Genomic DNA, 22,792 nt, shown 5'->3' with positions numbered 1-22,792 from the left:
CGATTCTTTTGGATCTTCAACCAATGTAGAGAAGCTTTTCGGTACTGCAAACCATTGGTACAAATTGACAGCACCTAGTTGTACAAAAGGTATGGGTATCGGTTGTTAATGGCTGTTGCACGGGATGGTTATCAAAGAATTCTATTGATAACATTTGCAATAACATCGAGAGAAAAGGCAGATGTGTAACAACTTATTTTTTAGTGGTGGTGAAAATAGTGGTTTCGGGACCACAAATTTCGACGAGTGAGTTCGTAGATATATTTAATTAATATTTATTAGTTAAATACAATATAATAGTGAATCTTGATTTAATAGATTTGATTAATTGGTTAGTTAGTCAAGGTACAAGTGGTCCGTACCGAAAGTCAAGTAGTTTTGAAAAATGAGGTTTCAGGACCTCGTTTCTATAAATCGAGCCTGTGAATATTTTATTAAATATTTAAGGAGCTTTTATATATGTGAATTGAAGTTTGGTCCAAAAATTTTAGTGATTGGATGGTTAATTAAGGAAAAAGGACTAAATCGTAAAATAGTAAAAGTTAATTGATATTGATTTTTATTAATTAAAAGGCTAAATGAATTAATATTAAGGGTTTTAAGTTACAAATTACCTTATTTATAGTTAGTTTCCCGTTAGCAGATGATTTATTTGAAATTTTATAATTGAAAATTTAATTAAATTAAGTTAAATTAATATGATAAAGGTTAAAAACATAAAACAAAAGAAACTATCATCATTTTTGCTCGCCACCATCAAATCTTAAAAACCAAAACGCCATTGAAGGAGCTTCAAGGTTCAACCAAAGTGTTTTGCTTGCATGGAGGTTTAATTGAGGTTCGTTTTTCATAATTTTTATGTTTTTGAGATCATTGCAACTAGGTTCAGCTAACCCATATTTCATCTTTTAAATTTTTAAAGATTTCTAAAGTTATCATTGATGTTAATTGAAGTTTTTGAATATTTACGGTAGATTTTGAAGCTTAGAAATGAAATAGGATTAAATTGTTAAGTAAATTTTGTTAGTTTTAGTTTAGGGACTAAATTATGAATATCTTGAAATTGGTATAGAATTTTGTAAATTTTGATAATAAGAGGCTGTATACGGACATAATTGAAGTAGGTTTAAAATTTGGAGTTCAAATTCGGAAGATATGATAAATTCGGTTTTAAAGACTAAATTGAATAAAATGAAAAGTTTAGGGCATTCTAATAATAAAATTAAACTTATATATACTTATGATAGGATGATATAAAATGTTTGGGTTTGATAAATTGAATTGAATTATTGAATAGATAAAAAATTGGACCAAATTGAAGATAATCGGGAAGTGACAAATTTTGTTGATTAGTCCTTAGAGATTTATTTGTTTGTTGTCTTGACCAAGTAAGTTCATACGTTATGTTTGTGTTAAATTATTTTGCACTCAGAATTATAATTGTAATTATGTTCATTGAAATTTTAATTGTTTATGATTCGGTACAAAATGTGAGATAGAGGATTAAGTTGAATACGATGAATTGTAAATTAATATAATTATGGAATTGATCTTAAATTGGACTAAAAAATACACATACACATACAAATACAAATACAAAGATGATCAAAATTGATAAATAAATAAAAAACAAATACAATACACATACTAAGTTTACTATATTTATATTTACAAAATTGATAAATTAAAAAAAGAAAACAAAAACAAAATACAATACACATACAAATACAAATACACAGATTATCAAAACTACCTATAGCTAGATGACTTTGTTGGGACAGACACCGAGAATCCAAAAAAAACGCCTATTGCTAAAGTCTAAACTCTAAAAGAAAGCACTTCTCTAAGTATCAAAAAAGAACTACAGCCTCCTATATCAAAATAAGAATGTTTAATGGTTCCCACAAGAAGTTGCAGTATCTGAGAGTTTTTTCACATCTATTTTTCCGAGAAACAGCTTTATACGTATTAACAACAGAATTTCACAATCATATGATCGCATTGCTCAGTCACCTTCATGCTAAAACCCTTTGATGCAGCATCTAGTTCTGTTCCAAGTTGACCTACTGAAATGGCTGCAGTTGAACGTGTTTAAAATCTTGAAGTTACCTGCTGTTAACATGATGTACAAACTTGTCACCACTTCTGGAATCTATAATCCTTCTATTATGTTTTCTTTCAGTTCCCCTAGAGGTATCAACAAATGGCTTGGTCTTCAATGGCGGTTCGGGATTTCCAGCTCCTGTTGGTGCCTCCACAATCTGATTCACCATTTCTAGCACCTCACTCATCTTAGGCCGTGACTTTGGGTTTCTGACTACACATCGGTTCGCCACAGCTGCAAGCTTTTGGGCAGATTTGAGTTGGTATTGCCGTTTCAGTCTAGGGTCCACTATCAGCTCGAATTTCTTTGCTTTTGATAGGTATGGCTTCACCCATTCCAAGAGCTTTTGCTCACTCTTGGGGCGGTTTTTGTCTAAAGGGAGCCGGCCAGTAATGAGTTCATACAGGAAGACCCCATAGCTCCACACATCAATCTTGGATGTGAGACGTCCTGTCTGTATGTATTCAGGAGCGGCATACCCCATTGTTCCAACAACCTGTTCAAGACCACCAATTTGTTGCTTGTAAACAGATTGATGAATATAGACGAGGCAATATTACAATGACTCAAACAAGCAATTTTGACAGGATAAACTGAATATTGAGCGCCTACTGTGTTTTCAATCAGTAACTAATGGGGACTTCCACATCTTAAAAAGCCATCCATTTGTTTCAAAGATTCTGTATGAAGGCAAGTCCAATGACATGAATGGTAATTAAATGGAGACTCGATAACTGGATATTCAGAAGAATTAGAAACTTTAAGAGGTTTTCACTGGTATGATAAGTACTAGGGATTATAAAGAAAACTTCACCATTAGGTGATTTTGAACCTTGGTTTACATCATTGGAACACTAGTTATGAACATTGACTAAAAGGGTGCACTTCAAGTAATAGATTGATCATTTTGTAAGAACATACCGCTGTTGATACATGAGTTAATCCTTCCGAAGGGCCCAACCTGGCTAACCCAAAGTCTGATAGCTTTGCCCTCCATTGGTCATCCAGAAGGATATTAGAAGACTTGAAATCCCTGAAGATGATCTGCAGTCAAATATGAGAAAAGAACTATTTTAGTATTACACAAAATAGTCCATAGAAATTTTATGTAATAATTACTGGTTGCAACAAATGCAGTGAGCTTCTCCTTGGAAGAGGATTTCATGAAAAGAAAGATAAAAGAAGAAAATGTTGGTACCATGCAAATGCTGAGTGCACTGGAAAGGAATAGATCAACAAAACCGCTAAGCTAATAATGAAATGGAAACTTGATAGCACTATACCTGGAAATCCATTCCTTCGTGCAGGTAAGCTAGCCCACGAGCAGCATCTTGGGCTATTTTCAATCTCATTGCCCAGGAAAGTGTTGTCTCTGACCGTTCAGATAAAAGGTATTCCACACTGCTATTGGGCATATACTCGTATATCAAAAGCCTTTGGATTCCTCTTTCATCATCTTCAGCACAGTATCCCACTAGCTTTACCAGATTCGGATGCTCAACAACACCAAGCAGATTTACTTCTGTCACCCACTCCTTGTGCCCCTGTCAATTAAATAGACGGAATGCTAAGGTTATATAAATTATTGATTCTCAGCTCAAGGTCTCAGGAGCCATTCTATTTCACATTATCGGGGGTAAGGGAAGGGGTTGCAAATATTCAGATTTGAATCTCGTACCTTCTGACTTCCACATCTTAAAGGTGGCTACATAAACCAATTGGACTAAGCCCCGAGTTCATTCTATTTTACATTATTTCGCATGTGAAATCATAAACATAAATACAGTCTACTAAAGCGGAAAATCCATATGCAGTAGTAGCAAAAGCAGAGCAAATGCAATCAGGATATTCCAGAGAAATATACCCTTCTCCTGATATCCGTGTCACACCATTGCTAAGACACAGTACTGGAACATCACTTTTGATTATTACTCGGTCGAAAATGAGTGATTAAAACCACCGGTTATACCTGTTCTCTATTATCAGACACAGGATAAGCTTCCAGGCCAGCTTAATCATGGATTTACATAAACCATACTGATTGTTGTCAATATGCAAGATCAATAAAAACTTAGATGGAACCTAATTTTGTATAGGATCCGAACACATGCATATGCATCAATTACTCTAGTTATTGCACTTCAAAAGGTAATAAATAGAAGGCTAGTTAATTCACAAGAGAAACTTTCAAAATATTCTCATGTCAAGAAGACTTGCCTGCAACCCCCGTTTACCGAGCTGTTTCACTGCTACTTCAATCTTTTGTGATGAATCATCGGGACTCTTGATAAACCCCTTGTAAACACAACCAAATCCACCCTCTCCAAGCATGGCAGAGCGGCTAAAATTCTTGGTGGCAGATTTAAGCTCAGAAACTGTGAACACCTTTAGGTTACTAGGTCTTTGAGACATGCTAGGAAAAGAGGACCTCCTAATGGACTCACTGCTAGTGGCTGAGACATTCTGAGAGTTCAATTCAGACCCAGACCGCCCTATTTCACGATCAGTGAACGTAGAATTCTTAGATCGAGTTGAAATTGGTGTGGGGGTCTTTGGTTCATCTTTTCTTCTCCAGCTGAGGAATATAAAACACTTCATAGCCCTCGAAGAACTAAAAACACAATAAATTCCACAGTGCAGATCCAGATGCCAGAAAGAGATCGAAGTAACTGCAAAGCCAAGAGCTAAATACAAGGAATAACTATGATTTCTTACATGCCAACAAAAAAAAAAACCATGAAACAATACATTTTAAGAAAAGCTCAAATTCACATTTTTAATCAGGCTCAAATTCACATTTTTAATCAGGTAAAGATTTGAAAAATGCACGAGTCTATGGGTAGCTAGATTAAACAAATTACTTTCCAACACTATATCATACATAATGAAATTGCAAAAGAAATCAAAAGCCCCAAAAAGGTTCTAAATTCTAATAATTCCAATGAATTCTACATCTTCAGCTTTAGCCTGAGAGATTCGTCACTTTTCAATTTCCAAACACTGGTTTTTTGGATCATAATCCAAAAGTCAATGAAGAAAAAAAGGATTTTTTTAATAAAAAAAATTAGTAACAGAAATAGATACTAGAAGTAAAAAAAAACATAAAATCTGAATATAAACCAAACAATGAAGAGTATTTGCTTGAGCTTACCTTCAGTTTTCTTGTTTGGCATGAATTTAGGTACAAAACTTGAAAAAGACTCCCAAATTTAAGGATTTTAAGAGAAACCCATTAGTCTAATGCCCCCAAAAGACCTCAAAAATAGCTTGGAATTTTGGAAGAACAGTGTTCAATTGTATAAAAGAAGTCTGTACACGGCAGCTCAGTAGCAGGGGCAACAACCAAGAAGTCACCAGGCCAACCAAAAGTACAAAAAAAGAGAGAAATTTTTTAACAAAATTAACTAAACCTACTAAACTTCTTCAAAATATAATTATTAGCGGAAAACTACTCAAATGTGAAAAGACACTTTGAAAATGAGAAACAAAAAATTAAAAAAAGAAAGAAAAGAGAGTTGATTAAGTGTTAGACAAGGAAGGTGAGAAGGGAGAAAAGTCTTCGTTTCGTGGTGCTTACGATGGGAAGAGTCTTCCATTAAAGTTAAGCAAGTCTAAAACTATGAATCTTTAGAATCATTAACTACACTGCAGTCATTGATACTAGTTTTTACATTAGCATCACATCACCTTCACCCATGCTAATTCATGGTTTTTTACTTGGACATCATTAAAAATTTCTTTATTTATTCAAATAGTTAAATTGTAAAGGTATCTATCCTACAACTATGAATTTCTCTACCTACATTAGAATTAAGTAATTAGTAGCTCGGTTCACCTAATATCAGAACCGATTTACTATTAATTGAATTATTTGAAATTTAAAATTTTAACCATTAATCGAATCGAAATTTCTTTCAAATATATTAACTAGATCGAAATATTTTAGCTAATTTAATTGATTAATCGAATAAACCGAAATTAATATGTTTTTGTCTTTTGTTTAAAATAAGTATAAAACATATAAACAATACATTCCTAATGTTCATTTTGTTTTATTTAATAGTTCAAAAACTTTAAATGACAACAAATAAGACATTAGAAACATTACATAAGTCTTGAAAGTTAACAACCAAACACTATATAAGTATTGAAAACAATAAATATTTCGGTTAATTGGTTAATTCAATTAATTACTCGATTTCGAACCGAATTAACCGATAATTGAAATTCTAAAAAATCATTAATCTACCTCCGACCAAATTAAATTCGATCACTAACTGGATAACCGAATTAAATCGATTCAATCAATTAATTTGATTTTAACCGAAATGTGAACACGATTAACTAAAATTTTCCGCACTAACAACTATCAAGATTCTAAAACAAGTTAATATGATTTTTGGATTTTTTTTTTAATTGTAATTAACATATATGGACAACTTATAGGTGTTGGTTATATTTGCATTTGTTTTCATCATTGAAAAGTTAAATTGTAATAAATAAATAAAAGATGTTGACCCTACACGAGTCGAGTTATTTTTATTTGAATTTTCTTCATTTATTGTATAATATAATCCTAATAAATGTTTCAATACAACTCGACATTTATGAATGTCAAATTTTATTTAATTTAGATTTTTATCGCTTACGATAAACTTTGAACTTAATTAATATCTTCAATAAATCAACGAGTGTCAAATTTATTTTTATTTAAAATTTCACCATTTACTATAAATTTAATCATCATAAATGTATTGAGTCCATGTCAACTCTCGCGAGCGTCACTTCTTTCCTTTTTCTTTTTTTTTTACCATGCCTATAAATACCTTTTCATTTTTCTTTTTTTTACACAAAAAAGAGTTGTCTCCCACCATTGTGGACTTAAACAAAAAATCCCTTCAAACCCTTATTTTTACATTAAAATTGATTTTTTAAACTCTACCATGACTCTAAATAATGAGAGAAGTAAATCATATTGCTCTATTAGACTTTGATATGGTAATTTTTATCAACTTGTTATTTTTAATATGTTAATATAAACTCTAGATTATTTTTTTCGTGTACTTACTAAATTGGAGAACGAAATCTTCTGATTCGATAGAATGTACATTATCCGATACTAAATCATGAGCAAGGTTGACTTAAAAGAACATATAGTGTAACACCCCATACCTAACTTGATCACCGGGTTCTAGCTATAAGGTGTCACATCCATTGTCGAAACAATTACGATCGAATTAAATTCAATTAATGCCAATTAACATAAAAATACAAGCATTATAAGCATATCATACGACATAAAATCATTCTCGAGTCTTATACGAGCTTGTGAAAGCTTTAAAGCTAACCTGAGAGTGAATTAGGACTAAATTGTGATATTGGTAAAACTTCAAATTGATGTCGCAATGTAAGGGGATTCTTTATCAGGATGTGACATACTATTTGATCTCATCTCAATGACCTATGCATGATGTCGCACTATGGCTTGGAGACCTGATCTCGTTGCGACGACATTCGTTTGACGTCGCATTGTCACCTACTATTTCTACAATTTTTGAGTGCACAATATTGCAAGTTTTCCAAGCAACATCATACACACTCACACCTAATGATTAGTTGATACTAGCAACATTCCAGCACCAATTTAGACACTTCAAAACTTTAACCACACTATGTTAATGCCTTATCATTTATAGGCAAACCAACTAATGCAATTCATCTAAAACTTATACATTCATACCTAAATTCACCAAGATCATTGCATTTACCTAATACATTTCATCTAAGCCCCATACATACATACATACATACATACATACATACATACATACATACATACATACATACATACATACTACATACTTATTCCTCCGTATTATTTACTTCGCAACAATTAAATACATGCCAAACCATTTGTCTAATTCATGTACACAATGCATCCAAGTAACCAATTCCATCTATCAAAATTCCACTCATAAGTTCACATAAGCATAATGTTGTACCAAAAGTGACTCAACTAGGTCATGCCACACTGTTAACAAGATGAAAATATACAAACTTTGTTAAGTCGACCGATTGTTGGGTGCTGAGATAACCATCTATCGAGAATCTACTTCACTTGTGCATGGAGAAAACAAAACCGTATGTTGAGTAAAACACTTAGTAGTAAATCTATGATTCAAGTATATTTAAACAAAAATAAGCTAATGCATACATCTAATTCAAACTCAAATTAAAATCAATTCACATATAAATTTCATGCCAATAACTCAAATTAAAATCAATTCACATATAAATTTCATGCCAATAACTTTCTAATACAATTTAACATGTTTTTATTCATGTTAATACCCAAATTCACTACGCATACATACTATATTGCCATGTAACATTCATTTTATAAGCAATTTAATTCATCCTTACTATCACTTATAAGTATTTATACTTATTTATTATCATCAACTATTAAGCTCATATGTCTCATTTCATTTTAGCATTTCAATCATTTCCGAGCCTAATGGCTCTTTCATACTTATTCGACCCTCAGGACTCATTTTGGTCCATTTGCATGTTGTTACATGCCACAATTCTATATCATTTCATTTCTTGTATCATTTAGCAAGTTCAAGCCTTTATAACCCTATTAACCAGACATGGACTCAGAACTTATACGCGGATCCGTTATCCCGGGTTTTCTAACAATGATGACGCTATACATGTATATAATACCATCTCAAATTTCCCGACAATGATGGCTATCTCAATCTGATTAATCTGTCACCTCGGGTTGACCGAAAATGATGACTCACTATGCACAACCTACCATTCTGGGTTACCCAGCAACGATGGTTTTCAATAAACATTCTAGTCCTATGGCGTGTCAACTATATCCAACTCAATTCGAACAGCTAATAGGGTAACCAATTTTTGATTCACTACTTATGTAGATCAATTTATATATTTTTTCAATCTCACATTATCAAAAATCATCAATTTATCATATAACACAATATACTACAACTCAATTTCTTACCAATTTTCAAATATAAATAAATTTATACAACTTTTTATTCTATTCAATTTAGTCCATGTCTCACTAATCAATCTAAATCACGTCAATTCAACCCAAGTAATCATCAATAACTTACCTCAAACTCCATATAATGCAAAATGACATGAACATGCAAAATAAATGGTTCCCAAATCATAGAATTACAAATCGAAATTTCGAGCTACTTATCGTCAACTTTAAATTTTCCTTTCCCTCTCGACGAATCCAAGTCAATGTTAGCTACAAAAATCTCAAAATGTATAACACTATCAATTTCCAACCGATTCTTAATTCATACAGCCTTTTCAATTTATGCAATTTAGTCCCTAAAATTGGGACAAACATAACTTTCAATTTAGGGCCTTGGATTAGAATCTGATTTTACCATAACTCATTAGGACCCCTATTTTTTATTCCTATTGAAACTTCATGTAAATTTTACATTTTTATTCAATTTAGTCCCTAATGTACAAAACTATCAATCAAGCTTTACAATTTGGCTCTTTTCTTAAACTAAGCTTAATTTCTATCAATTTAACACCTAGAACTTTTAATTCTCAACTATGGCATCTCATCAAAACTTCACTAATTGCTCAAATTAATCTTTGGGTTAGCTTAATCAAGCTTCCAAGATAAAAAAAAACCTATAAAAATCAAAGGAAAATGGCTAGGGACTTACTTGAAATTAAGGTTAAAAGCTTGAAGAAGCAATAATGGCATCCCTTTTCTCTAATTTTTGGTTTTAAGTCGTTTGGAGAAGATTGTTCTTCTTTCCATCCACTAGTTTATCTATATAGTTAGATTAAGTTTATAATTAGTTAATTAATTAGGTTTTAATTATAATTAACTTTAATTTATTTAATTAATCTACCATTATCATTACCATCCACTAACATTCACTTTAGTATGGTCTAATTGCTATTTTAGACCTTTGATTAATTGCAATTTAAGTTCTCAAATAATTTGCTAATTAAAAATCTATAATGATTGGACTTAATAATTTAGTCTCTAAGCCACAATTAATTATTAATTTGAATAAATTACTTATCCAAAATTAAATAAATCAATACATTAGATCCATAAATATTTCTATTTAATATTTATGAACTTGGTTTACAAAGATGGGGTTCCGAAATCACATTTCGCGACACCAATGGAAATCAAGTCATTACATATAGGCGTAGCAAGTTTTTTAAAGATAACTGAAGTACCTCATATACCAATGTGATCACTATTGCTTATAAACGTGGTGGAAAGGTAGACACTAAGAACTTTTAGCTTCCACTTTCCCTGTAATGAAGCAACAATCACATTGGAATATGTAGTTCTAATCACAAGCTTTCCAATTGAAGGAGTTGTTGTCACTAGTGTGGCTCAAATAATCTTAAGCCAAAAATTAGGATATGAAGCATACATTTTTTTATCGATAATAACAATATCAAAAGAAGCCAAGTGAAGTTCACTTGGTTGAATACATTAGTCTAACATCCACTAGCCAATGATGTGATAGATGAGTTTGGCTAGTATGTTAAAGCGTACATACTATACGTCATCGATGGATTTCTTATGGTAGAAAAGTTTGAGAGTCTTTCTCGAGGACCTCACTTGTGTCCCACATATAGCTAGGGTTCATACTATTGACATTTTCATACTGCGTACTTAACAATGTGGTCGATCTATAACACCCCTTACCTGAGACCATTGCCGGGGTCGAGCACGAGGCGTTATCTGACTTAACTTAATAGCTCGGAGCATAAAAAATTACTTTTAAAATTAATTCGCTCACGTTCAATCAATATGTCCCTAAAAAGGACCCTCGAGACCCTAAAACATGCAACGGAAACAGTTTGGGTCCAAACCAAGAACATTAAAATTTTTTCGAATACTTAAACAAATCAAAATAATTTATTTCACTATTACACAATAAAACTGTCCACCTGCGTAATAGTCACTAATTTAATTATAACTCGAGTTACGAAACTCGAAATTATGATCCGTAAATTTTCCCTGAAACTAAACTCATATATATCTTCTTACCATAAAATTTCCAAAATTTTTGGTTTAGCAAAATAGTACAGTTTATTCTTTAAAATCTCCCCTATTTAACTACTCAATAGTTCTGACCCCTCTTCGCTAAAAATCAATTACCTCATTGTACAGAATTCGGATAATGTTCTCGTTTGTTTATTTTGAAAATAGACTCACTAAGGAATCTAGAAATATAAATTATGACTCATAATTCTTTCTTTACAATTTTTAATTATTTTATAAATTTAGAACAGGGGACTTCAAAAACCATTCTGACCCTGTCTCACCTAAATTCAGATATCTCATAATATAAAATTCCTTTGCCACACCATTTCTTTCATGTAAAAATAGACTCGATAAGCTTTAATTCTATATCTCATTACTCTCTAATTCCATTTCTACTATTCTGGGTGATTTTGAAAAATCAAGTCAATGCTGCTGTCCAAAAACTATTCCATTACAAATTTTTACTCTTTTATAATTTATTTGTATTAACTATCATTTAGGCATACATAACATCAAAACATGTTCTTAAATAAACATTTCAATAGCTAATCATTATCAAATATTTACATGCTATTCATTAGCCATATCATAAGGACACACACACAAAATGACTAGTCCTTATACATGCCATAACTTAAAACGTTTCAAATCACAAAATATCGAGATAATCTGTTGATAGTGTGAAACGATCTCCAAAGCTCTTTCGATCCCCGAATTGGCTTGGCGATACTATAAAAATAAGGAAACTAAATGGAGTAAGCATTAAAGCTTCGTAATTTTACAGGCAAATAAATAACAACATTTATCATAAATAATTATACTCATAAATTATCATCAAGTATCATGGTCTTTGCTTCTTCTTTACTTACTCTCTTACTTGTTTACTTATTTGCTTACTTAAATAACTCATGATTATAACTTATTCATCCCTTGCTAAAATTTCTTTCTCAACTGATAACTGAGATATTCTTAACTCTTATAACTCAACTAGATCTATTTATTATGCTTTTACCTGAACTTTCATGTAACATAGTTTATTTACTAGCCTGTTGAACCACTTGGAATACTAAGGATACTTGGGTCTCCTGTCTGATAATAACATGCCAAAGTCATGTCCTAGACATGGTCTTACATGGGATGTTTCCTATACTGCCAATGTCATATCCCAGATATTGTCTTACATAAGAGTTCTCGTATCAGTACCCATGACATGTCTCAGACATAGTCTTACGGGGGACCTCTCATCTCGGTGCCAACGCCATGTCCTAAACATGGTCTTATGTGAGACCTCTCATAACCTCAATAATGCCAATGCCACCCTTAATGTCATGACATTTGTATCCGATACATTCCCAATATTTCAACGGAACTTTTTAACACTGATTCTCTATCATCTCATGCTTGAGTCAACATTAAATAATCTCATGAAATAAGTACATGATTGCTGGAAAATAACAACATTAATAATAATTATTGAAATATTGCATTTATTTACCGTAAACTTACCTCGATACAAAATACGATCAATTTTAGCAACTTAGTCCCCAACCTTTTTCTTTCCCTAGTCTAACTCCAGATTTCGTTCTTCTTGATCTATAATAGAAAATTTAGCTTATTTAATACTCACATTCATCAAAACAGTCCTTGACTCAAACTTTGGAAAAATTATAATTTTACCCCTAAACTTTTACATATTTACACTTTTGCCCCAAAGCTCGGAAATTAAGCTTCATCCCTTATTCTTGTGTCTGAACATCTTTTCCTTATGGAACCATCAAATTCCCACTCTAACATTTACTTATGAACATTAGGTATTTTTATTGATTATGTCGTTTTACTCGTTTTCACTTAAAATCGCCTAGCAAAAGTTGTTTAACATAATTTCAAGCTTCATATTCTACCATAAAACATCAAAATAAACACATTTCACCTGTGGGTATTTTTCCAAATATGAACCCTAACATGAATCAATGGTAGAATAAGCTAAATCGAGCTACGAGGACTCCAAAGACGTAAAAAACATTAAAACCGAGGCTTGGATGTACTTCCAATCAAGCTTGAAAGTGGCCAAAACCTTAGTTATAGAGAACTTGTAAGTTTCGGCTATGGTGGAAGAAATATGAGCACACTTTGGCTTTATTTTCCTTTTTAATTCATTTAATTACTAAATGACTAAAATGCCCGTAACTTAAAAATATCCTATTTCACTTATCTCATGTCCATTTTTGCCCATGAAAATCTAATGGTATAATTACCATTTAAGGACCTTTACTTCAATTATGCACTTCAATTAAATCCTTTATCATCTAAAGGTCATATTTACCCACTTTTGCAATTAAACCCTAATATGCAACTCAGACATGCAATCGCTGAAATTTCTTATCAATATTCTAACAAATGCATCCAATCAATCGGTAAATCATAAAAATTAATCACAATAAACTTTTCTATCTCGGATTCGTAGTTTTGCAACCACTATTCCGTTTAGGCCCTATTTCGGTATGTTACACGATCAAGAAATGAAAAAAATTAAATTTTATAATTGGACTTTCAATTCCTTAAACTCGATAGGTGCCTTGCGATAAGGTGTAATGGACACTGGTGCTACTCTAGGTAAAATTTCAATATCGAATTCAACTTCAAGGTTCAAGGGTAAATGATTTCCTCAAATATGCTTACTTACAAAAAAAAATATTCACTACTTTTAAGCACGACAAACTACAAACATGGTAGTATCAAATTGCAATATAGTAGTTTTACAATGAAACACTTAAAGCAAGTATTCCAAGGACTGTTCTTCTTCAAGGATTGATAAAAAATTATGTACTATTTAATCTAGTTATTGTTGGAAATTTGAGTTTGGAAAATACAGTGGAAACTAAGTTTAGAGAAAAACCAGAGTTTTAAAATTTTTCCAAAAACAAGAACTTGGTTGTGATATCTAAAGTAATAAACACTTAATCAAAATTGTACATTTTGATTCGTCTAGGATGAACACTTCAACCGAGTAGTCTTCTTTGCTATCCTCAAGCTCACGCCTACAAAGTGTGGTCTCACTTCGAATAAAAAAAAATTTCACAAAATTACCAATAGGGTAATTTTGCAATTTCTCTAAACTTTTGGGTCAAGTTATAAATAGAAAAATATCTCTAGAAATTTTCTGAAATAATTTTTTTAGAGAATTTTCTTTCTACAACTTTCTCTTGAATTCAAGTGTGTGATAAATAATGACTCATGACTCACTTTATATAGGGAGAGTTTAGAGAATTCAACTATAATTATACTTAATCACTTTAATATTAAATTAATATAACACTTATCAAGATAAATATTAGATTAAATTTAATATTAAATCTATTAAATTAATAGAATATTTATCTTATATAGATAAATATTAAATTTAATTTAATATTAAGATGATCACTTTAATATTAAGTTATTAAAATACTATCAAGATAAGTATTAAATTAAATTTATTAAAATAATATTATTTTTGGAATAGTTAATTAGAAATCAAATTATACGATAGAGTCCCAGTAAGAGTGTGATTCCTCCATTGCTCAACTACCGAAGGACCACCTATAGCCACCGGAATGTCGTTGTCACCAGCATTGTTGTGTCCGATGGTGTCATCGTAGGTGCAACACCCTCATGGAACCCCGAGTTGGTTCGTTCTGGGTAGTGATAGCCTTACCTGTCCGATCCAGCCACCGATTGGGCTGTTGGCCCAGTTTCACATATCAGATTCGGTTTGACCAATTTTAGGTCTCGGTCTTAGGTTTGTGTTCTCGGGCCCAATTGTCGATCTCAAGTCCAATTTTTAAGTTCAATTACTCATTGAGCCAATTGTTTGACTTGAAAATTAATTTCTAAAAATATCAAATTAATTTTAATTAATTTTAATTAATTTGACTAATTTAATTTTCCTTGATCAATATTAATTTTCCAAAAATCACTTAGATTTTCCAAATTAATTTTTCAAGAAAATTTTTTAATCAAGTTCTCTAGTTGAACAATTCTCCCGACTACCTAATTTAATTCCATATCGAATAAATTGACTCAATTAAATTATTTTCAAATTTGTAGAACTTTCTTCTGGTTCAAATGCAGTTCGATCAAGCTTTTGTTGAGCTAACAGAGGGACCAATCAGACATATACAATTACGCTCGAGTAATTGCAATTATGTCCAAAAGCACCGCTCTGATAATTCACAATTTACTTATTGAAAACTCCTTATTGTATACTCTTTACGAAAAAAATTCATCCCATGATTGAAAACTCCTTACTGTATACTCTTTACGAAAATAATTCATCCATCTGTTTTGTCCAATGATGTAACAGCCTGTTTACAGTGCTGTCAAAAATAGTGGTTTCGGGACTACAATTCTAACAAGCGAGTTAGTATTTTTATAATTATTTAATATTTACGAATAATTATTATTGTCATACTAAATTTTTGTTAAGAAATTTTAAGGTTTAAATGCTAACTAAGTAAAAGGACTAAAGTGTAAAAGATGCACAAGTTGATGTTTATTAGTAAATAGTAAATGTGTTAAATAGAAATAAAAGGAAACTTAATGGACATAATGGATAATAATACCTTATCTTAAGTTAGTGGATGTTTATGGATTGATTTTTGGTGTAATTTTGATTTTTATAAAGGTTAATTTTGTAATTAGGTAATATGGTTAATTAAAACAAAAGATGATAAAATAATATCATCTTCTTCCTTTTCTTTTAGTGCCAAAATCTAAATCACCATTGTAGGCATTAGGAAGCTTTTGGCCATTGTAAAATTCACATGCATGGTATGTTTCTTTCACCATTTTTCTTGATTTTTATGTTTTTTAGGCTCGTATTAGCTTAATCTAGCTAGGTATTTAAATGTTGGAATTGGATTAATTGAATAAAATAATTATCTAGATCATGAAAAAACTCAAACGAACACAAACTGTGGAAAGGCTAAAGTATCGGAGTAGTCGTTGGTTCGTGTTAGAAGTCGCTTTTGGGTGCAGGTAAGTTCGTATAATAATTAAATTCAATAATTGATGTATTGAATGTAATTTTAATAAATATTTTGCTATGTATATTTCAGATTCCTAGTTGTTGATATTTTGGTATCATGGATTAAATTATGATGTTAGTTAAATTTAATGTTATATTTGAAAAATATACATTTTATGGAAGTATGTTTGAAATGGTATAATGCAATGAAATCAAAGGATTTGATCATGCAAAGTCCCGTTTGAACCTTGTGAATACTTAGGATACAAATGACATGTCATAAGAGGTTATACGGTTTCGGGTGCTGGTCTTGGATGTCCTACCGATGGCTAAGGTCCTACATTTATTGTGGATTCTCTACAGCTCATGTGAGCAGCATCGTGTAGCTTAACATCCCAACCCACAACTCGTGTGAGTAGACCCATTTCATAGCTTGTGTGAGCATAAACGGTTACATGATACAGTCACAGCTCGTGTAAGCAATTCTCGAGTATCCAATGATATTTTATTTGGTTCAATGGGTGATTAATGTTTAATCTGAGTATGTATTTATATGTAAAAGTTTATGTTTTTATAAGATGGATGGTAAATGTTGGTATCTATTTATTTCAACACATGAATGATGATATGTTTATTGAGTTATGTTCCATGAAATAGATTGAATTTATATGTTTATCTATACACCTACTAACTTTGTGAAATGGTGCACTTAGGAAATGAAACTTTACTCATGATATAATGAAATTATGCTTTGGTTAATCATGTTATGTTCGGTAAGTTTAACTTTAATTTATATGAGCTTACTAAGAACTAGTTGCTTATATAGTTATTTCTTTTATTTTGTAGTTCATCAGAAAGCTCGATGGGTTGGAATCTCGTTGGAGCACAGTCACACTATCCATCCACCATTTTGGTAGTTTTTAGTTACTTTGACAAATGGTTATAAATGACATGTAATATGGTTAAAATGTTAACTTGGAAATATGATTACTTGGAAATATGATTTATTTTGAGTTGTGCCAAGCTTATTTGGGTTTGTGCTATTTTGCCTATGTGATGTGGCTTGAGATTACTTGTATATATGCTTTGGTTTTTGACTTGTAAATATATGTGTTTGGTCAACTTGATTATGCCTTTTGGAAGGTAGGAAGCTTATGAAAAATTGGAATGTGTTTGAAATGACTATTTGGTATGTTTGATATATGCTTAATGTGTGAGTGTTGTATTATTAAATTTGATTGAAAATTAGGACACATTGGTTAGACAATTAGGTTAAGTGATTTAATATGCTTTAAGTTGATTTGGAAGTGTTTTGAAAGGTTATTAGTGGATGAAATTATGGTTTCATGTTGTTAAGTATTTGTGGCATTGACGTGAACTATTAAAGTTGAAACTTTTACCATTTTGAACTTAGGTATCGATATTTTGCATTTATTATCGATACTTGGCCTTATGAAAATGTTTTGAGGAAAACAGAATGTCAAAATAGTATTGATTTTTAATTAAGTATCGATACTTGTTATAAAATATTGATAGTATAAATTAATTATCGATACCCTTGATTTTTTGTCATGGACAATATACTATTTTGGTGCCGATTTTTATAAAGGTATCGATTTGGTACCGATACCAATTAAGGATTTTCACTAATTACGTAAACTTTGAGATTTTACTCTATTAAGTATTTTGAAATTCACATTTAGATTCTTTTATCTCAATTTAAGGTCTAGAAGTATTTGTTTGCTATTTTTAACAAATGTTTTGATTGTTTATAATTAAAATAATATTTGAAGAGTTTTAAGTTGTTAATTATTTTTTATTACTGTGACACTCTATAACCCTGATCCGGTGACGGAGACGGGTTAGGGGTGTTACAAATGACCTCATCATGTGTGTGTTACCCTCATATGATATCCTTGATTCCTTTGGGTTAAATTCATTCACTCAATATGTAACACCTTATACCCAACCCAATTTATCGAATCCGAATGTAGGACGTCACAATACTTACATACTTAACAAAATTGTTCAGCTAGCGAAAAACCAAACTAGATGTACTTCTTATTTATTTAAAAATATTTTCTAAGTCAAAAGGTTTGAATGAAACGCTTATAATTTATAACAAACTCTTAAAAGCAAAATAAAGCATTACAAGTTAAATCTTTGATAAAATAGACATATTTGTGGCATGCAATACTATTCGCCATTTGAAAACATATTCCCAAAAATATCCCTTTGTATGCATAACATCGTACTACGGTCAACCACGTTGGTGCATTCCTAACTTGGTCCCTTATGGCGAACTGGTTCAACTCAAGAACTTGCATTACAAATAAACACCCATAAGTTCAATAGAACTTAATGAGTCTCGACCAATTTTACCTTTAAACGATGATGTTGAATTCCTTGACCTAAGAATTCCGGACTTCCTTTTAGATTTTGGAGGATACTTTTTTTATTTCTAACAGATAACTATACGCCAACCACTAACTCGACCACCTTGTACACTTTCCACTCAATTGGTGGATTACAAACTTCCCACCTTATAGCGAATCCTATTTCACAATTTCTTGAATATAGAAATTGGATACATTTCTAATAATGATATACCTATGGACACTACTCTCAATGGATTCATATACTGGCTTTGGTGGTTGTCGGAATACCAGTTACGTCATATCTTCACATCGATCCAGACAACGAATTTGGTTCAATGAAAGTAATATTTTAGATCACCCAATAGAAGTTCAGAAAACTTCATATACAAAAGGGAAAAACTTCCAGATTTGGCGGACATTTACACCACCCATAATTACTTATATGTCAAGGTATCTTTCTAACCTAATGAGTTACTATGGTGGATTCATCAGTCGAGTACTCTGCCTAGGACACCTCCATGCCTCAAAAGCATACTCAGTTTTCACCACAGAGGCTGACTAACAACTCGCCACTTAGGTGATACAAAATTCGACTGACAAACTTTCCAGACATTACGCCACATAAACTTTATAGATGACTCACCAAAAAGGCTTCCCAAGTAAATTGCCACAAAGGCTTTACAAGTGACTTGCCACAAAGGCTTCTGAAGTAAATCGCCACAAAGGCTTTATAAGTGACTCGTGTAATGCGTGGTTTGTGCAAGTGTACACATTCGTTATCAAGTAATAAGTAAGTAAAAAAGTTATTATCTCCATAGAGACTGTGTATGTTAATCAATTAGTTGTAAAATTAAAGTTAGCAATTTGGTGAGAAAAACACAATAATTTTTTAGTGGTTTATGTAAAAATAAATTAATAAATGTAAGATGATCCCTAATGCAAATTAATCTAAATGCAAAGTATGAAATGAAATGTATGAGATGAGTTTAGTAGCAAAAACACAAACTTCAACAATTAATAACATGAATAGGCTAGAATAATTATGTCATTCAATTTTGATTTATTTTTCTCATGTTTAATAGTGTTCAGAAAATATTCCATCGCAACTCGATCTTTCATGGGCTTGAAACCAAATTAAGTCATTTCGGAATCTTTTACTTAGTAAAACATGCATTTTACTGATCATATTAAACTAAGGGTTTCTTAGAATTCATGTAAAGTAACAAGGACTGGGTCGATTTGAAATAATTTAATCACATAAACCTAAAATTCATGCAAGGTAATAGAGCTCAATCAAGTTATTATGAACCTTTAATTTATTCTGGATCAGATATAAATTAAGGATGCATTTTTCAATTATTGTATCTATTAGTCATCACCTGGTTTGTATCGCTCAACTAATTCTAATGTATCCAATCACGTATGAATGAAATACATGCTTGAGTTTAATTTAAAACATGAATGACTGAGGCACAAACACTATAAACATGATTTAAACAGACTTAATTGAATTGATGCAATCATCCTAGCTAAACAGATTTAAGCTACCATTGTTTATACAAGATAACAAAGCACATTGCAAACATGATTTAATTAAAGTAACAAAGTAAAGGAAAAATAAATTATGTTCGACTCAGTAGTCTCGCGAACTATGATTGAAGAAGTTTCCTCCAATCCTCGTGTTGCTCCTTTGCTAATGGCTTCTCAAGGTGGCCGACCAAGAGATAATATTCTCAAGGTTTTGTTGGCTAAAAAAGAAAAGGAATATAGGATGCTATGCATGGAGATGAATAAGGGGTGTACGTAGAGATGAGTAAGGGATGTAAGGATGCCTTGAAATGGGGAATAGAGGTGGGTATTTATAGTGAAGGTTGGAGAATGAGTTTACTAAAAATAGTGTGAATAATCCGCCCATCGGTCACATATTATGGAAAGGAATGGATGTTGGTTGCTTGATTCAAGCATGATTTCATTCTTGAATTAAGTAAGGGTTGGATGGTTTCAAAGTTAAATCTTGTAGGTTGATTTCTGATTCATTTGCAACTATAGGGGCCTCCAATAAATTTCCCCAAAATTGGTTTTTGGGCTGCTTACAAGTGTCATGCCGAATTGGGCTTGTTCTTTCTTATTGGACAGTTTAGTGACCTACTTGTTTACTAGACTTGTCCATCAATTAATCCATGCTCAATTGGATCAAAAGCAACTTCTTCATTACCCATTTACATATGTTTGTCGTCCATGTTGAGTGAATTTGGGCATGTCCATGTAACTTTATTTTGTAAATAAATCATGCATAATTTCCTTGGTCTAACAGCGTTAAATAAAGTAAAAAATTAATATGTAGCAAAATAATTAAATTATGCAATAATTTAATACAAAATAACATTCTTCCTTAAATCATGCCCATTTTTTAAATATGAACAAAAATCACTCAATTAATAATAAAATACTCGAGATTAATATTAATTTCAAGTAAAAAGGTGTTATAAACTACTAAAAAAACCTATATAAATAAGAGTTTACAACTCACCACAAAGCACCACATAATTTGTCGTGTTTGATGATATGGATATTTGCCTAAACTCAACATCACTTGAAGTTTGCCATCATCACCCCCGGGACATGCAAAAACCCTAGTAGACAAATGTGAATCATTTGCCATTCCCAGAATGTGCCATGGCCATGGTCTTTTTGCATATCTGCCACACTAGCCTTTTCTTATTTTTACTGTCCCGATGGACGTCACCAAAACACCACCGCAGGGTTCATCATCATGTTACATACTTTCCCGAAACTCTGCCTGAACCCCCTTACCGCCAACCATACGTGGTCTTGTATCACTCAAATAACATAATGGACGCATCTACACAAATTTCTCTCATAATCTTAATAGAACCATACTTTCTAACACTTAATTTCTCATGCATGCTTACCACACATTGTCACATTCATGCAGCATATCGTACACTTCAGTACATACATAAAAATGTTTCATAGAGAACACATACAACCGTACATACATATAGCAACTTTTCAAGAAGATATGTACATCTATATGAAAATCGACTGTATAAGGAATCATCATAATATAGTGTGTAGAAGTCGGGTTTAGAGACTCACCAGAGACCTACCATTACTTCGACTTGAAGTTTTGTTTCGATTGTCCTTCTCAATCCAGTAGTAGCAACTGCTTACAAGATCATGGACTTCTATTAGAATCCCCATTTACAGAGAATTTACTAACGTTTCAACTACATACGACCTTTATGCAGGGCCTTTCACTCACACCTTATAGTTCTTACACCTTTTAACATCCTTAATCAATAAAAATCATAACATACAGGGCTATAAGACTTACTAGAAGGTTGAATCATCCATTTATTAAACGATGTCTTAGCTCTATCTTAATGAAGAAGAAAATAATATTTAGGTTGGAAAGAAGAACCAGAACGTAAAGTAAAAAAGTAAAGTCATCTAGAATGTCTTCTCCCTTACTAGAGATAAACTCCCTTATCCCCCTATTGTGGAATTTGACAAGTGACGATGTTTACCTTACCCAAATCTCTTAATTTCCCACAAAAAAATCCAGGGGAAGGTAAAGAGAATCCGATGAAGATCTTTGTTTTAACCAGTCATGGAGAGGGTCAAATCAATTTAACTAACTTTCAACTAATCTCGTCATGAGAACCAACTTGAACAGTGCTCAAGAAAATCAAATGTACTATACTTTGATAGTGACTCACGTATCACGTGGTCTTAAAGACAATTAAGTCTCCTACGGCTTCCTCAAACACTTGATAGGCTCGTCTTGCTTAGGCAATACCCTGGGCGTACTCTTTCTTGGGCGTAATCTTTCTCTGCTTGAAGGTACCCTATAATTAAATCCTTAGATACCGCTAACAGGTGGATACTTTAATGCTAGTATGCATTAATACTCTGACTCACCATCAAGCCAACAGAGTATTGGATTATGCTACCACAGTGCCAAATCAATTTACATACATACCTTACTCATCTTCTTGGATCTGTCGCTTTTAGGGTGTGACACAACACAATCCTATTTTATCTCATTGTCACTATTGTGTCTTATCAATGATTAATATGATCACTGTTAACAAGTGACTGTGATAAATTACTTGTTCAAGAAAAAGTAACCCGTGGCTACATTCTATATTTATCAATCCATACAATGTCAATTAGATGATATTGTTAATTCATAT

The 22,792-nt window shown here is 31.9% G+C and overlaps 1 protein-coding gene across 2 annotated transcripts; it reads right to left on the bottom strand.

The window, feature by feature from the left end:
- Nucleotides 1-1,588: 1,588 nt before the first annotated feature.
- Nucleotides 1,589-5,721, bottom strand: LOC105768032 (serine/threonine-protein kinase PCRK1). Of its 2 annotated transcripts, none has more exons than XM_012587727.2 (5): nt 5,256-5,721; nt 4,322-4,773; nt 3,388-3,648; nt 3,026-3,148; nt 1,589-2,600 (listed from the first exon to the last, which is right to left on the bottom strand). In XM_012587727.2, the coding sequence occupies exons 1-5, from the start codon at nt 5,275-5,277 to the stop codon at nt 2,106-2,108; spliced, it is 1,353 nt and encodes a 450-aa protein (XP_012443181.1). In that variant the 5' UTR covers nt 5,278-5,721; the 3' UTR covers nt 1,589-2,105. The 2 variants fall into 2 exon arrangements, with proteins under 2 accessions (XP_012443181.1, XP_012443180.1); XM_012587726.2 differs by having other exon boundaries at nt 4,322-4,788; nt 5,256-5,720.
- Between the last annotated feature and the right edge of the window lie 17,071 nt (nt 5,722-22,792).

This window comes from Gossypium raimondii, chromosome 4 (assembly GCF_025698545.1).
Source record: "Gossypium raimondii isolate GPD5lz chromosome 4, ASM2569854v1, whole genome shotgun sequence".
Lineage (NCBI taxonomy): Eukaryota > Viridiplantae > Streptophyta > Magnoliopsida > Malvales > Malvaceae > Gossypium > Gossypium raimondii.
The sequence above is the reverse complement of the archived record's forward strand: the minus strand, read 5'-3'. Positions and strand labels throughout refer to the sequence as shown.

Coding starts and splice junctions, on each gene's coding strand:
- LOC105768032 (XM_012587726.2), bottom strand. CDS start 5,277: ATGCCAAACAAGAAAACTGAAG. Junction 3,149..3,387: donor ACGAAGGAATGGATTTCCAG/GTATAGTGCTAT, acceptor ATTTGACTGCAG/ATCATCTTCAGGGATTTCAA. Junction 2,601..3,025: donor TAACTCATGTATCAACAGCG/GTATGTTCTTAC, acceptor GGTCTTGAACAG/GTTGTTGGAACAATGGGGTA.